At 44.1% G+C, this 13,610-nt stretch overlaps 1 protein-coding gene across 4 annotated transcripts in view; it reads left to right on the top strand.

Moving 5' to 3' along the window:
• Positions 1-13,610, top strand: part of Rgl1 (ral guanine nucleotide dissociation stimulator like 1) — a 247,822-nt gene that overhangs the window by 89,052 nt on the left and 145,160 nt on the right. For 2 of the 4 annotated variants that reach the window (XM_029483257.1, XM_029483250.1), the window contains exon 2: positions 4,043-4,206. In XM_029483257.1, the coding sequence (XP_029339117.1) occupies positions 4,075-4,206 (132 nt within the window). In that variant the 5' untranslated portion in view covers positions 4,043-4,074. Of the gene's footprint in view, positions 1-4,039; positions 4,207-13,610 lie in introns of all 4 variants that reach the window. The other 2 variants (XM_021176216.1, XM_029483251.1) reach the window with 1 other exon arrangement.

Genomic DNA, 13,610 nt, shown 5'->3' with positions numbered 1-13,610 from the left:
TTTTTTTTTTTTTTTTTTTTTTTTTAAGAAGAAGCAGATGAAAGAAACCATAAAGGAAAACATGTTTGAAAAATTAAAATGTATAAAATACTTTATGCTCAAAGAGGAATAGGCAACTCAGCCTATTCTTTGTATACTTTGAAGGTGGGCCAGCCAAGGATTTTGCTGAGGGAGGGGTCCCGTGTGACTAAGCAGGTCAGTCAGTCACACCCTTGTAAAGCCTACAGGAGTCAAAACTGTAGACAGGGATGGAGAGGAAAAGGAATGATCTAGCTCTGAAGAAATTCCCTCTCCACCTAGCTTGCTCTCACCTGTGGACTCAGGTGTGAGCCTTTCTCCAGGGGGCGCTGTTGTGTCAGAGGAGACCCTGGCACCAGCCTGGGTGCTTATGAAAGGGCACCACTTGAATAGTTCAGCAGGGGTGAAGGGGTGAAGAGATGGGCTTTCCATACTGACATGGGAGTAGAAGAGGGGATGGAGACAGTGCTGTCTTAAATGACTTGGGGGAGGAGTAAGATGGGGAGGGGTCGCTTGGGAACCTCCCACTTCCTACTAGTATAAGCCAGTTACTTAGTTTCTCAGATTCATTTCTCACCACAGTAGATAGTTGTAAACATCTTGTAAGGTTATTGTGTGGCTGAAGTGGGAGAATACAGTGCCCAGTGCAAGTACCCAGCATCATTTATGTTTCTAAGTGAGTAGATCTGATGAGGATGGGTGGGAAAGACTCCGGTGAGGAGGAGGGGAGAATCTTCAACCTCACAGCGCCTTGTAAGAGCTGGCTGCCTCTCTAAGATCCCCCTCAGCTGCCGGGTGCTTTGGGGCTGTTGCCAATGTAGAAATGCATCTTTCCCCAAGACAGGGCAAGTGGAGTTCAGTCCCAGCATTGAACATGGGCCAGCCTGCAGCCACACCGTGGAGCCGGGAGAGCAGCTGTGGGCAGACAGTCGAGTCCTCGCTGTGGGGTCGCTGAGCTGCAGAGTGCCTGCAAATGTACAGTGCTTGCTCTGAGGTCTTGTAATCTGTCTAGCTCACCCAGCGACATTTCCATGACATGCAGGGAATGCTGCTGAAGCCATCTCATGTGGTTTCCGCACTCTGTTTTGATTTATTATTTGTTGTTTACAGTATTATCTCCAGTAACAACCGTGGAATTTCCTTCCCACGAATCTGGTCCATTTCCAGCTTGCCTGTTTATTTTCAATTTCCTTTTTCTTGGCTTGAAACCTCCCGATGGCTCTGCCTTGTTTATTTCCTTGCCTGTGTCAACGTCCTTTGTCAGCATGTCCCCTCAGGAACTCTGTCCACTCTTATTGTGCAGGTTGCATTTGCCTGATTTTTATGCGAGTCTGTTATGTGCTCCATGTGTCTACTACTGTGTGATGGCCTGGGCTGGCACTGAACTCATGGCTGCCCTCGGCAGGAAGTCAGGCTTGCTGTCTGTGGCTTCCAGATGGAGCACATGAGGCCCAAAGAGAAAACTCTCCCTGTAGAGACTTGTCTCAGTTTCTCTAGTGTCACCCTGTCCCACTCATTGACTTCATCTTCCAATTACTCTTATTGTTCCAATTATTACATTATTGGATATATAATATCCAATATAACAATATTACAATATTGTTCCATTATTCCAATATGCTCATGGTCACATGAGCATAAGGCCTGTCTTTGCAGATAGGCTCAATTCCCTGAAGCCAAAGCCACAAAACTAATTAATGATCATTTCGTTGGAATACATGCTGAATCTAGACTTGTTCCCTTGTTATGAGGAACTTAGCCCAGCAAGCCAATAAGGTTTAAGGAAGAGATAACGACTTTATTACTTGTTATGTGAGTTAGCAAAACAATGCCTCTTTCTTACTTCCGGATTGTCATGAGTTACGGAATTATTGGATAATAATGTCTGTTGCAGTAAATCTCTAACCCAAATAAGCCCAGGCAATGAAAACACAACTCAGTTAATATGAATACATGTGCTGTGCGCCTAGATTGGGCAGATCTACCATGACACTGTGGTCTTCCCCATATAAGAGACCCCTTAGGACTTACAGTTTCTCTGGGCCGGGTGCTTCTGCTCCACTTTCCTTCCTTCCTCCTCCTCCTCCTCCTCCTCCTCCTCCTCCTCCTCTTCTGTCTTCCCCTCCTCTTTTTCTCCCAAAACCTTAAGCTCCACCTTCCTCTCTTTCTCTGCCCAATCACCAGCCTTTATTTTATAAATTAAGGTGGAAAGAAGGTTTACAGGAAATCACCTGAGTGCTGACTCATTCCTTGTTCGCAGCCCCTCACAGGAGAACAGAATTAACATCAAACATAATTAGCCCCAGGGCTGTCTGCAACAAATGTCAATAATGAATTGACATTCATTTAACATTCACTTATGCTTTCTGAATAGGACACATCTGTAGTCTCAAGATGCTTACAGGGCTTGAAGGTAGAAATGGAGCTGAAAGCAACTAATATAATAAAGTTGTATGGCTGGTACAATCTATAGGTCCATCCCATACATGGAGAGAGAGGGTCCCCATTAGTATCTTGGGGCGTGGACCACAGAGAGAGAGAGAGAGAGAGAGAGAGAGAGAGAGAGAGAGAGAGAGAGAGAGAGAGGGGAGAGAGCGCCTTGGGGGTCTGTATATGTTTTCAAATGGCTGGAATAGTATGTCCTGTGGTAAGCAGTAGTCAGGGGCTCAGAGTAAGAAAAGGGAGGTGAAAGGCACAAAGTGCCCCGGTTGTTATGTGAAAGAATTTGGATTTACTCTCCATGAAAACTTTAAGTAAGCAGAATCCCATGAACAGATAGGCTTTTTGTAAAAATCACCCTAAGAAGGGTGTATTTGTGAAACTTGAAGGAAAGCAAGATTCTAAGGGACAGTGTGGTACCGAAGTGGGTTGGAGTGAGATTCTGATGAGAGCTGAAGGAGACCTTCTAGAATAAGGATCTCCTAAAAAAATCTTGTTTGGCTCCAGCAATAACCCAGAGCCTACGAAGGCAACGTAGCTGATAGATAAACCCTAATGGGAATCTCCCTCCTTTCCCTGCCCCTGCTTCCCCTGCAGCGACTCTTGTTGCCCTTACTGATGTTGGGTCTGTCATCCAGGGCCTGCTGCATACTAGGTGTGTGCTTGGCAACACCCCGGCCCTTCATTCTGTCGCATTTCACAGGTTATATTGTACTACGCCACACTTTTAAAGCTTATTTACAACCTTTCTGCCCTGGAGATTTAAGAACAAAGTTACTGAATTATGTGTGTGCCTAGCACAGAGATCTGCATGTGCAGCTGCCCAGGGTGGGTTTGAGGAGTAAAACTCTCGATGCTTTTGCTAGTTTCTTCTAAACTGTCTGTGAATTACAGAATGTGAAGAGCGTGCACATGCACGAGTGCATACACACACACACACACACACACACATTTCCTATGACATTTGTATCACAGAAGCTACAGAGCTGACTCAGCTATTGAAAGCCCATACTACTCTTGCAGAGGACCCAAGTTCTCTTCTCAGCACTGACATGGAGCATCTCAAAAACACCTGTAGCCCCAGCTCCAGGGTGTCTGATGCCCTCTTCTGGCCCCCAAGGGTACCTGCACCCATGTGCACCTATCCCACCACATGGATTTAATTTCCATGTAATTAAAAATAAAATCCATTAAAAATAGAGTTTGTGTCACTGTTCATTATCAAGATGTGTTCCTTTTCTTCTGGAAGCCTGCATTAAAATACCAGTAATAAATATTTGAATATAAAAAGTGGACATAAGCCGGGCGTGGTGGCGCACACCTTTAATCCCAGCACTTGGGAGGCAGAGGCAGGCGGATTTCTGAGTTCGAGGTCAGTCTGATCTACAAAGTGAGTGAGTTCCAAGACAGCCAGGGCTATACAGAGAAACCCTGTCTCGAAAGAAAAAAAAAGTGGACATAAGAGTAATGACTGTTATAATATTGTCTTCAGTGATTTCACTGTCCATACAGTAATTTGATTTCATATTTTTTCAAATATGAGTTTTTAAATTTTAATCTAGATTGTATTTTATTCTTCCAGCAGATTCGTAATGCCTCCTGCTTACCTCTTTCAAGATGGAGGGGACATCTGTGGGAGAGCCTTCTCAAGTGGCGTCTAAAGGCAAACTTTCCACAAAAGGAGAAAACACAGGACACTGGCTGGTGGATGATCACGCTCGAATATGGGAAGTTTTGAAGACAGAGGAGGTAAGACGATGCTAAGCAACAGAGCTGGTGCATTGATGGATTTGCTCATACCCAAGACGAGAAAAGTTTCTGCTGTAGCTGATACTCCATGCCAGTTTGAACATGTATTCGGGGATGTAGACACAACTAAGGCTGGAGAACAATAAGCTAGAGATATGTCCCTTAGACATTATTAATGACACAAAGGAGCTAATAGCATTAGCAACTGAAACATAAAGTAATGATCTGTGCTCAGATACATGGAACCTGTCCTCTGGCTCGGATAACCCAGTGGTATAGGTGAAGGCTTCTTCTTCTTCCCGTCTTCTTTCCCAAGGTTGCTCTTCTGGGATTTTCTTCTTTCTCAAGCCTTTTACTGAAGTCTTAACAAATACTAGTGTTGTGTGTCTTTGTGTGTATATGTGTGTGTGTGGTGCAGAAGATAGAAAGAGGGTGAAACCCATTCATTAGTGGAAGTGATTGATCTATCATGGCTTTTATTTTGTGATGTGTTTGTGATACGCTCCTAAGTACTGATGAGGGCTGGAAGGAGCGCGTCCCTAAGGCACAATGGAATGCGAAGCTATTACCAGATCAGTCGTGAGGATGGAGGTGAGAACCTGAGCTTGGGGAAGGCTAGGGTATAGCGATGATGGAAGGAGCATCTCAGGGACAAGGCCAAAGCGTGCAACCTCAGGACAGCCAGTGTGGAATGGAAAGGAGATGGGGAAAACTCTGAACATTGGCGGCAGGTGGTGGGAAGGGGGAGAGTATCTTCAGAGGGCTCACCCGGGAGCTCTCACTGCCTGAGAGAGCTGTCCAGGGCCTGGGCCACGGCTTGCAAGCGCAGGAGAGTAAGTTCTCATATATCTAACCGCAGGGTGCTCCTAAGAAATGCAGTGTCATAATGAAAATAATAGCGGAAGGGTGCGACCTTGGAAGGCAATGCTTGGCTGAGTGTAGACATGCCTATATGTGAGTCTTCCCACTTTAATGCCTATTGGTGACTTTTTGGGTTATTTAATTTACAACTTGTCAATTATTTTTCTAAAGTGGTAGTACCAATTTGTTCTACCACCAATAGTATGCAAAAATTTCCACTATTCTATGTATATGTTAACTCTTGGAATTACTAGATTTCCTAATTTTTCTAATCTTGTTGACATACATTTTTTTAATTGCTCATCAATTCTTTTGCATCACAGCCTTATCTGAGCTTGCTTTTTATAAAAAGTTTTCAAACATGTATTTTACATTCTGTATGTTTATTTTGTGAATGAACGGTCCTCACCAGCTAGAGCTTGCTTCTACTTTCCATGAGTGTTTACTTTTCTGAGAGTTACAATGTAACGAGTCTCCTTCCCCCCCCCCTCTCTCTCACACACACACACAGTCTGCTTGTGGACGTTGTACATCGTGGTGCGCACTAGGCTCCGCACCACGATGTACAACGTCCACAAGCAGCACACACAGTATGTGAATTGATAACTTTCTTTAATCTCCAGAATTTTCTTCCTTTTTTTTTTTTTTTTGGTTTTTCGAGACAGGGTTTCTCTGTGTAGCCTTGGCTGTCCTGGAACTCACTTTGTAGACCAGGCTGGCCTCGAACTCAGAAATCCGCCTGCCTCTGCCTCCCGAGTGCTGGGATTAAAGGCGTGAGCCACCACGCCCGGCCAGAATTTTCAATTCAGATTTCCCCACGCTCTCCTCTGTGTGTCCCACCCAATCTCTACTTTCTCATTCTTTGTTTCTGCTCTGTAGCTTCTTTCAGAGTCACGGAGCTTTATCCCTATTTGTACTGCATTCTCATTAATTTTATGACTATATTCCAACCACTAAATTATATTTTTACTTCTGGAAATACATTTCTGGTTATTGTTTTTCTTTTCCTTTTTAAAAATTAATCATTTATTTACATTTCAAATGTCCTCCTTTCCGTTTCCCCTCCAACCCCCCACCCCATCTCCCTTCCCCTTTGCCTCTAAGAGGGTGCTTCCCCACCCACCCTCTCACTCCCATCTCACCGCTCTGGGGCATCAAGCCTTCACAGGACCAAGGGCTTCTCCTCCCATTGATGCTTGACAAGGCCATCCTCTGCTACATATGCAGCTGGAGCCATGGGACCCTTCATGTGTACTCTTTGATTGATGGTTTAGTCCCTGGGAGCTCTAGGGGACTGGTTGGTTGATGTTGTTGTTGTTCTTCTTATGGGGTTGTAAACTCCTTCATCTCCTTCAGTCCTTTCTCTAACTCCTCAATTGGGACCCTGTGCTCAGTCCAATGGTTGGCTGCGAGCATCTGACTCTGTATTTGTCAGGCAGCTATGTCAGACTCCTGTCAACATGCACTTCTTGGCATCCACAATAGTGTCAGGGTTTGGTGTCTGTAGATGGGATGGATCCCAATGTGGGGCAGCTTCTAGATGGCCTTTCCTTTAGTCTCTGTTCCATTTTTTTGTTCCTTCACTTTTTTGTTCCTTTAGACAGGAACAATTCTGTTTTAAAAATTTGGAGATGGGTGGGTGGCACCTTCACTCAACTAGGGGCCATGTCTATCAACCGATGGTCTCTTCAGGTTTTGTCTCACCAATGTTGGGCATTTCTGCTAATGTCATCTCCACTAGGTCCTGGGAGCCTTTCACATCCATGGTGTTTGGGATTTTCTAGTGGTTTCCCCAGTAAAGCCTCACCCTCACCTCCACCCCCTCCCCCGCCCCCAGTGCTACATATTTCTACTCATTATCCTGGCTTTCTGGACTTCTTTCCTGTCTCCTCCCATACCTGATCCTGCCCCCACTTTTTTCCCTCCCCTTCCCCTCTCCCATCCAGGTCCCTCCCTCCCTCTGCCTCCTGTGATTATTTTGTTCTCCCTTCTAAGTTTGATTGAAGCATCCACACTTTGGCCTTTCTTCTTGTTAAGTTCCATATGGCCTATGAATTGTATTGTGGGTATTCCAAGCTTTGAGGCTCATATCCACTTGTCAGGCTGTCTCTGGGTGTAAGGGGATCTGGAGTACCCGATCTGCCCCGGGCAGAGTTGTAGATGGGAAGGAAGATGTAGCTCTGGCAGGGCGGAGAACTCAGTCTCTTATCTGCTGAGTTTTGTGGGGGTTCTAGTTAGGCCGGGCATTGGGACAGGGGGGACTCACCATGAGCCTGGTTATGACGGACTTCCTGGGAGTCAGACGGTCTCTGGGTGTGAGGGAGGGCTCTTGGTCATTGTTTTTGAAAGTGTCATTATTTGCCTCTTTGGGCTAGGATGTCATATATTTGGAGCTAAGTGTTTGATTTTCAGAGTAATGACTAATCACAGCTATCCCATTTAATGCTCTTAAAATATAAATATTACAAATATTTAATTTTAGGTTATAAATAAAATATATATTTAATAGAACATATTATCTTCATAGAAGGCTTATGTATGAAAAATATTGAACTATACACATTATTATTGTTATGGATTTTCTGAGGCAAAGTCTTGCCATGTAATACGGAGAGGTTTGGAACTTGCTATGTAACCTCGGACTGGCCTCAAATTCACAATCTGCCTGCTTTAGCCTTCTGAGAGCTGGCATTATATTTGTGCAGCACTGGGCTTGACCGAACTGTACATATCAAACAGACTTCTTATATCCTCATCATATTCAATAAGGCTGATCTTGATATATGGGCTTGGGACAGAGGGACAGAATTAAATCAATAAGGTGGTGATTGCAGGGCAGTGGGGTGGGTGTGGTGATAAAAGTGCCCACAGGGGATCTGAGAACAGACAGTGTAGCCCTGTACGCTGATGTGGCTGTGGGTGACAGAGAAAGCGTCTGAGTTCATGTTTAAGAGAAAAGTGGAAATCAGCCCAGCAAATAGAATTCTAGAAGGGAATTCAGTTGACTGTCCCTAGGAGAAGGAAATCTCTGTGTAGAATTCTATCCTAGAATTTTGAGTTCCTGTAGCAGAAGAGAAGTGGCAAGAGAGGATGCTGAGAGTACCTGAGTAATGGGGGCTCCATGATGCTCACCCAGAAGCTGTGCACCTGGGAGTCAAGGGGGGCTTCAGGCATGCTGGGTTAGGTTTCTGAAAGTCCCTGTTGGACCTGTGTGGAGTGGCCCAGGATGTTTCCAGACCACTCTCCCTTACACTGCCCTTTCTCTTCTCTGGCTTCGCTCTGCGAATCAGAGCTGAACTAGGGATTATTTGAGGATGTTCTTTTTTTGCAAGATGGTAATTTTCTTTTCCCAGTAAAGCTGTCCTTGGGACCATGCTCCTCAGTTTTAGTTTACCTCATTTACAAACCTCAAAGCGCTGGCACCCTACTAGGCATGGATTGAAATAAATACCTGAGTGACTGGTGAGTTTTTTCATGATTTCATAGTCAGATGTTGTTCTTCTAACTGGTAATGTCCACCACAGTGCTGTCCTCTGTCCTCTGTCCTGTGTCCTGTGTGTGTGTGTGTGTGTGTATGAGAGAAAGAGAGAGAGAGAGAGAGAGAGAGAGAGAGAGAGAGAGAGAGAGAGAGAGATTTGACGTGTTCTTGAGGTAATACTAAGTTATTGTGGTTTAGTTTATTATTTTTGTGGTATTACTGGCTGACTCTCATCGGATTGTCACTAACCTCTGGACGTAATCTGTTTTTGGTTTTTGCATGTGTGAGAAGGTCACTAAAATACACAATATTCTCTGAGTCTGGGGCAAAAACTTTCTCTGTGTGGAAGTGAAGGCCTGAGGGGCCTGAATGGAAACAGGACGTGACCTTTCTCTCTCCATCCAGCTGAGGAACGCCCACCCCACCTCCCTCATGCTGTCACATCCCATTCTTGGGGGAGGAAATAGTAACGTGTTCATCATGCATGCTTTGGGGGTTAAGTCATACTCGTGAGGGACATGAAGAGAGGGATCTTGTGAAAAACTGGATGACAGTTTGGACAAGCAGTGGGAGTGTGCTGTGTTAAATTCTGAGGACCCAGCTCTTGAGCCATCAGCCTAAAGGCGGGGTTGATGGCAGAGCCCAGACTCTTCTTTGCAGTTCTTATGAATTTCTCTTTTTGTTTGCCAGAGTTTTCATGTGAGGCAAAGAGACAAAAATTTACTTGCTAGGAAGTTATTAATGCATAAAATGGTTTGGGGGCCTGAGGTCCGAGGTGAGTAAAGGTGACACCATCAGGCGTGAGAAGTCGATTAGTAGATTGGATGCACTTCAGCTGCAGCCTGGAAAGGAGAGGAATAGTACTTACCGAGCGCCTCCTTTGTAGGAAGAACTCTGCCTGGCAAGTCAGACTCCATGGCTTTACTGGTGGCTTTGTTTTTGTTTGTTTGTTTAGTTTTGTTTTGTTTTGTTTTTCCTTTGTTTTGTAAGAGAGAAAGAAAGTATGTGAAGGTGGGTGCGTAGGGAAGTGAGAGGATCTGAAAGAAGTGGGGGAGGGGAAGAATATCATCAAAATATATTGTATGAAGTACTCAAAAGAATAAATAAACACCATAAAAAATAACTGTGTGTGGCACGTTTATATTTTATCAATATATTCAACTGTCCCAGCCCCAGGAAAATTTCATTTTACTCATAATAATTTTGAAGATTAGAGATGAAGGCATATGGCCGAAGCTAGGTGTTTGGCAAGTGTCAGAATTAGGGTGAAAGTCCATTTGTCTGTCTCCAGTTCTACACTCTGGTTTCTTTGTGGAGCTGCCTACGAGCTTCAGGATCAGTCTGATTCTGTTTACCTTCTGTGTGCAGACCTCAGTCTTTGCTGGCTTAGGCAGTAGTACAGTTCTCCAAGAGCATGGCTCTGCAGTGTCCTGTAAACAGACACCCAAAGGCCCATCAAAGCCACCACCTTTTCCACTCTTGACCTTGTCGGCAGTCTTTGTGACAAAGTTTCTGTTTAGGTCCCCACTATGTAGTAACTGTCTTGGTTTAGGCAGCTAGCTATGAGATAGCAGCTCAGATGACCAAGCTTGTAACTAACCGGCAGTTAGTTCTCACAGTTCTAGAGGTAGGATAGTCAACATGGTTGGATTCCAGTGAGGGTTCTCTTCCAGGTAGCAGACAACTGACATTTTGCTGTGTCCTCATGTGGCAGAAAAAGCTGGAGAGCCCTCCAGGGTACAAACTTTGTGGAACAATTTCAGTTATTATCAATATTCTGGTATTTCTTTAGCTCCACACTTTGGAAATGGCATCCTGAGACACTAAGCTCTTTGTAGCCTTGTCTGTGTTACTGAGATGTATTCCATATTCCAAGCTATTGATCTGAGCAGCCTGGCTGAAACTTGTTTGCTTCACCGATTCCCTCAATACCTGGTCCTTCCTTGGACATTAGAGCTGCCCAGAAGCACATCACATGTCCTTGTTTTGTGCTCGTTAGCTAGGCAGTCATGTGTGGTCATAAGAGGGACATGAGAAACTTTTGGGAAAAAAATTACTCAGTTTGTCATGATCACATGAGATAAAGCATGCCACACAAGGCTGAATAAGAAGAGAGTGGTGTTCAGGAAGCAAGTGGGGGGAGATTTAAACCAATCCTATATTGGAGTTAAGCTATTATGGCAAGGCAGGCCAGGTGAACAGCTTAGGATTGGCTAGTGTGAGGAATTTCAATTGGCTTTGGGCTGATTCTAGCTGCCTGACACCCTGCCCAGTGAGATTGAGATAGAGATAGCATCTCATGACTGTAAGATCAGGTAGAGGCAGTAGTTCTGGGGCGGTTAGTTAACCTATGCAAGACTTACTGTGGGCCTATTATCTTTAAGAATTGGTTAGCATTCCTGAGAGAGGTAGTCTTATGGCCTGGAAGAGCGTTTTCATGTTTTAAAATTGATTTTATTTTTTATTTTTTAAACATATATAAGAAATAAATGTAATAAACCAAGGGTCTGTATTACATCTGCCCAGGATCTTCTAGCTTTCATAGTTTCTGGTGAGAAGTCTGGTGTAATTCTGACAGGTCTGCCTTTATATGTTACTTGACCTTTTTCCCTTACTGCTTTTAATATTCTTTCTTTGTTTAGTGCATTTGATGTTTTGATTATTATGTGGCAGGAGGAATTTCTTTTCTGGTCCAGTCTATTTGGAGTTCTGTAGGCTTCTTGTATGTTCATGGGCATCTCTTTCTTTAGGTTTGGGAAGTTTTCTTCTATAACTTTGTTGAAGATATTTACTAGCCCTTTAAGTTGTGAATCTTCACTCTCTTCAATACCTATTATCCTTAGGTTTGGTCTTCTTATTGTATCCTGGATTTCCTGAATATTTTGGGTTAGGAGCTTTTTTACTTTTGTGTTTTCTTTGACTGTTGTATCAATGGTATGTATCAATGGCACCTGAGATTCTTAATTCTGTCTCTTGTATTCTGTTGGTGATGCTTGCATCTGTGACTCCTGACCTCTTTCCTAGATTTTCTAACTCCAGGGCTGTCTCCCTTTGTGATTTCTTTATTGTTTCTATTTCTAATTTCAGATCTTGGATGGTTTTGTTCATTTCCTTCGCCTGTTTGTGTTTTCTTTTAATTCTTTACGGGATTTTTGTGTTTCCTCTTTAGGAGCTTCTAACTGTTTACCTGTGTTCTCCAGGAAGAGTTTTAAAGACACCAATTTATCATAAAATATAGAAAAAAATTGAAGTATTTACAACAAAGTTCTTGAAGCACAGTTATTACTATGGGCATGTACCTGTGGTCAGGGAAGTTTCTCTGGCTCTAATATACACTATGACTTTTTAGTGTTCTCTATTGGTCCTTATTGCCAGAGTCTCAAGCTTTCCATTCTACTTCCCATCAACTCTGTGGTCTAAAGTAAAAGGAAACACTCAGGAAGGCAAACTTTTAATTTGATCCAGTTTGCGTTGGTGTTAGACTAGACAGTTTTTCAAGGAGGATTTTCTTGACATCCTCTGGTCAGGCTAGTGACACTCCTGTGTTTTTCTATCTTGTAAAGCTCATCACACAAGAGGTATATTTGTACATTGCTGTCTCCCAAGGCAGGGCCTCTGTCATATTCTCTGTATCAAATCGAATATTATTCAGTGGCTGGGGCAGAGTGGGCACCCAGTACTCTCTGAATATAGAACAGGCATGGAGGGACTAAGAGTATCATTCTGCAGCCACACAGAATCAGCAGGTTCCTTCATCTTAGTTTCATTCTAGTTTCCACATCTGTGAGTTGGGCATAGAGATAGGTTTCCAATGAGAATTGAGTTGGGGTAGAGACACGTGTAATACATGGCAGGCAGAATACTACTGACTACGTCTGTGGGGGAAGAGTACCACTGCCCTCAGCCATTTCCTTGCTGCTAGTATCACAAGGCCATCAACTGGAAAAAAGCTTACTTTAGCTCATGGTTCTGGTCCAGGGTTGCAGGCCTGTATCTGCCAGTGGCTTTCTGGTTTTCGCTGTTGTTTGTTTGTTTAACTTTTTATTGGTTCTTTGTGAATTTCATACCGTGCACCCCAATCCCACTCTGCAACTCCCTTCAACAGAGGGGAAAACCCTCACTGTGGAAGCTCTAGTGTGTCCCACTGTATACTTTTGTATCCACACTTCTTTGCTTACAAATGCTCACTGCATGACTCATCTGGTTTGAGTCTGCTTCTGCTCTGGTTTCTGCTACTCTATCCATAATGGAACTTCACTGGGACCCCTTTCAGATATCCTGTTGTTGATCTGTGCCATGGAGATCCCATAGTTTTAGATCTGTAGGATAAACCCCTTCATGCACTCCAGCAGGTCATTGATAGGGTGGATGTTGGGGTGGACCAACTCAAAGCCCTGGATCTGGGTCTGAGAGGTATCTGAGCTGGTCAGCCTGCTGGCTCTCCTGCTCTCATACCCTCAGGGCTGGCTCACTGGCAACCCCTCAAGCAGGGCCCTGCTGCCTAGGTAAGGTGCAGAGCCTGCTCTCTTGAGTGTAGAAGCCAGTGAGGGACATGGCCAGTTCTCCTACTCTCATGACCCTGGGGCCAGCTCTCCTTTCTGCCATAGGTGGCAAGAGATGAGGGAAGAGGAGGGCATCTCTCCTTCGTCTACACTGGCAATGGCTTTCTTGATGATGAGTTCCAACACAGCTCCAGGCAGTGCCTGGCAAAGGACAAAGAGTACAAACTACTGTGATTTTCTTCTAGTTTATGTTCTTAATCACTGAGCCTCCCCTGTGAAGATGGATCTAATTTTCATCTCTCAAAGTCTTTGGCTCTAAGCACCACATTTAGGTTAAATTTCTACTCCTCGCAAATTCATCTGGAATAACAAAAAACCTAGGATAGCAAAAACTCTTCTCAAGGATAAAAGAACCTCTGGTGGAATCACCATGCCTGACCTAAAGCTTTCCTACAGAGCAATTGTGATAAAAACTGCATTGTACTGGTATAGTGACAGATAAGTAGACCAATGGAATAGAATTGAAGACCCAGAAATGAACCCACACACCTATGGTCACTTGA

This window comes from Mus caroli, chromosome 1, assembly GCF_900094665.2.
Source record: "Mus caroli chromosome 1, CAROLI_EIJ_v1.1, whole genome shotgun sequence".
NCBI lineage: Eukaryota > Metazoa > Chordata > Mammalia > Rodentia > Muridae > Mus > Mus caroli.
The sequence above is the reverse complement of the archived record's forward strand: the minus strand, read 5'-3'. Positions and strand labels throughout refer to the sequence as shown.